Genomic DNA, 2,782 nt, shown 5'->3' with positions numbered 1-2,782 from the left:
CTCGAGCCCCGCGCGCGGGGGCCGCCATGATCCCGAGCGGCCTCCGGGCCCGGCTCAAAATGGAGGCCGCGGGGAGGGGATCCGGGCGGCCGGGGCTCGGCGGCGGTGCCGACCCTAGCGGGGGCCGGGCCTGGAGGGCGGGCGGCGGGCCGCTGCGCCCCGGCGAGGGGTGCGGGCCTCGCTGACCCCGGGCCCTGCCCCTCGTGTGCCCCCCGCAGCCACGACAAGGGACCCGAGGCCGAGGAGGGCGTTGAGCTGCAGGAAGGTGAGTGTGTGCGGGGGCCACGGGGGCTGCGGCCCGCGCCGGGGTTGCAGGCCGGGGACGCCGGGAGGCCCCGCGCGCCCGCTGAGCGTGCCCCCTGCCCTGCTGCCCCCACAGGCGGGGACGGCCCGGGGGCTGAGGAACAGACGGCGGTGGCCATCGCCAGCGTCCAGCAGGCGGCGTTCGGCGACCACAACATCCAGTACCAGTTCCGCACAGAGAGTAATGGAGGCCAGGTGAGGCGGCCGTGGGCCGGGAGCCCGGAGGGCCAGCGCCGGGGCGAGCTGCGGAAGGGCAGACGCGTGCGGCGGGACAGGGAGAGGCTCCGACCTGTCCCCCACTCGGGCCCCAGCGTCGGTCTCGTCGCTCTGCCGCCCCCTGCAGGTGACATACCGCGTAGTCCAGGTGACTGATGGTCAGCTGGACGGCCAGGGCGACGCGGCCGGCGCCGTCAGCGTCGTGTCCACCGCTGCCTTCGCGGGGGGGCAGCAGGCTGTGACCCAGGTGGGTGTGGACGGGGCAGCCCAGCGCCCCGGCCCCGCCGCTGCCTCTGTACCCACAGGTCCCGCAGCACCCTTCCCGCTGGTAGGTGGCCCGCGGCTTATGGGGAGGGGCTGGGGAGGGGGAAGGTCCAGGGGGTGGGGTGTGTGACACACACAAGATGTTCTCTGGGCTGGCAGGCAGTGTAAGGTCTGGTTAGAGTTTTGCACAGGCGTTGGATATGTCTTTTGGAGTTACTTTCCATTGCAAAACTGGAAAACTTCTTAGAGGAAAGAGTAGAGCTAATGATGGTCGAATGGTGTCAGAGACGATTCTGTACAGAATGGCACACACAGTAGGCTACCTCCTTGCCTCACAATATAGTAAACAGACACTGATACCAGTAACAAAGGTGGCATAGCACAGGTGGCTAAGGATGGCCTATGTGTCCTCCTCCCTAGGCTGTAATTCAAAATCCATTCAGCAATGGTGGCAGCCCGGCGGCTGAAGCTGTCAGCGGGGAGGCACGATTTGCTTATTTTCCAGCATCCAGTGTGGGCGATACCACAGCTGTGTCTGTTCAAACTACAGACCAGAGCCTACAGGCCGGAGGTAAGGGGAAGGAAAGGGAAGCTAGGGAAGCCATTTAAGCAGTTCCAGCTTGACCCATTACTGATGTTCGCTGCACATTCCCTGCAGGCCAGTTCTATGTCATGATGACACCCCAGGATGTGCTTCAGACAGGCACACAGAGGACAATTGCACCCCGGACACACCCCTATTCTCCGTATGTGCCAGTCCCATTGTTGGAGGCAGAGGGAAGGGAGGGTTTGCTGGGGTGGGTGGTCAGTATACAGCAGGGGTGGGGTATGGGTTTTGTGAGCTTCTGCTTCGGAAGTATCCGTTTAAAAATTTTTAATCTGCTTCCATCCTCTCTTCACGGGGATTTACTTTGCAAAGATAATTGGGAAGAAGTAACTCAGTGGTAGCCTAGCATTTTGCAAAGCCCTGGGTTCAGTCCCCAGTACCCACAAAACAAAGGTGTTTGTCAAGTTTGATAGCTTGGTAAATACTGTCATTTCCCCTTCTGCTTTAGGAAAATTGATGGAACTAGAACGCCTCGAGATGAGAGAAGAAGAGCTCAGCACAATGAAGGTAAGGATGGCGGAGCGCTCCTGGATGCCTTGAGCCATTGCCTGACATGTCCAGATGCTGGGGAGGTGCGTGCCTAGTGGGTAGGTCAGTGCTGAGCGGCGGAGGACGGCAAGATGTTAGGAAAGATGGAGGGCGTGAATTCGCTTGGGCCAGATATTTCCTCTTGCCCGCCTGTGATTTTGATTTGATTTGTTGGCCATCCTCTTGAAGTGGTGGACCCCAAATCTACATATGGGGTTTGACCTCATGAGCAAACTTCCATTTCTAGCTGGGCAGCCTCTGGCCAGCTGAAGCCAGAGCCTCCTACCCTTCCTGGAAGCTACATGTTCCACCCTGAGGTCTTTTGTCCTTTAGCGCTGTTCCTTGGTCTCCCAGCCTTGATAGGTCACCACTGCAAAGCACATAGCAGCCCTCAGTGTAAGGTAGTTCTAATACCCAAGCAGCCATCACTCAACAAATATTTAGTGACCCTGGATCCCAGGCAGGGCAGGGCAACACAGCACAGGCCCTGTGCCAAGTCTGCAGCCTGGCCTAGGGAGTCCGTCAGAATTGCTACTGAAGGACAGCTTGTGGCTGAGGGATTGCTAAAGTGCTGCAGTGAGGTCGTCCCAGGAAGATTTTCCTGAGAACTTGGCCAGCAGAGGGACATATAGGCTGAAGAGAGTCAAGTTCCTTCAAGGGGATTGTTTGCTTGTTGCTAAACTTCTGTGCATGTTCTTTAAGAATGAGCCAGGGTAGCCGGGCGTGGTGGCTCACACCTTTAATCCCAGCTCTTGGGAGGCAGAGGCAGGCGGATTTCTGAGTTTTAGGCCAGCCTGATCTACTAAGTGTGTTCCAGGACAGCCAGGGCTACACAGAGAAACCCTGTCTCAAAAAAAAAAAAAA

The 2,782-nt window shown here is 58.9% G+C and overlaps 1 protein-coding gene across 1 annotated transcript in view; it reads left to right on the top strand.

Annotated features, from left to right (window-relative positions):
• Positions 1–2,782, top strand: part of Usf2 (upstream transcription factor 2, c-fos interacting) — a 12,187-nt gene that overhangs the window by 1,079 nt on the left and 8,326 nt on the right. Inside the window, exons 2-7 of the mRNA XM_021212454.2 lie at positions 66–265; positions 380–498; positions 647–847; positions 1,204–1,354; positions 1,442–1,529; positions 1,839–1,897. Coding sequence (XP_021068113.1) covers positions 66–265; positions 380–498; positions 647–847; positions 1,204–1,354; positions 1,442–1,529; positions 1,839–1,897 — 818 coding nt within the window. The remainder of the gene's footprint in view (positions 1–65; positions 266–379; positions 499–646; positions 848–1,203; positions 1,355–1,441; positions 1,530–1,838; positions 1,898–2,782) is intronic.

Source organism: Mus pahari, chromosome 1, assembly GCF_900095145.1.
Source record: "Mus pahari chromosome 1, PAHARI_EIJ_v1.1, whole genome shotgun sequence".
NCBI lineage: Eukaryota > Metazoa > Chordata > Mammalia > Rodentia > Muridae > Mus > Mus pahari.
Note: the sequence above shows the minus strand (reverse complement) of the source record. Positions and strands in the feature narration are given on the sequence as shown.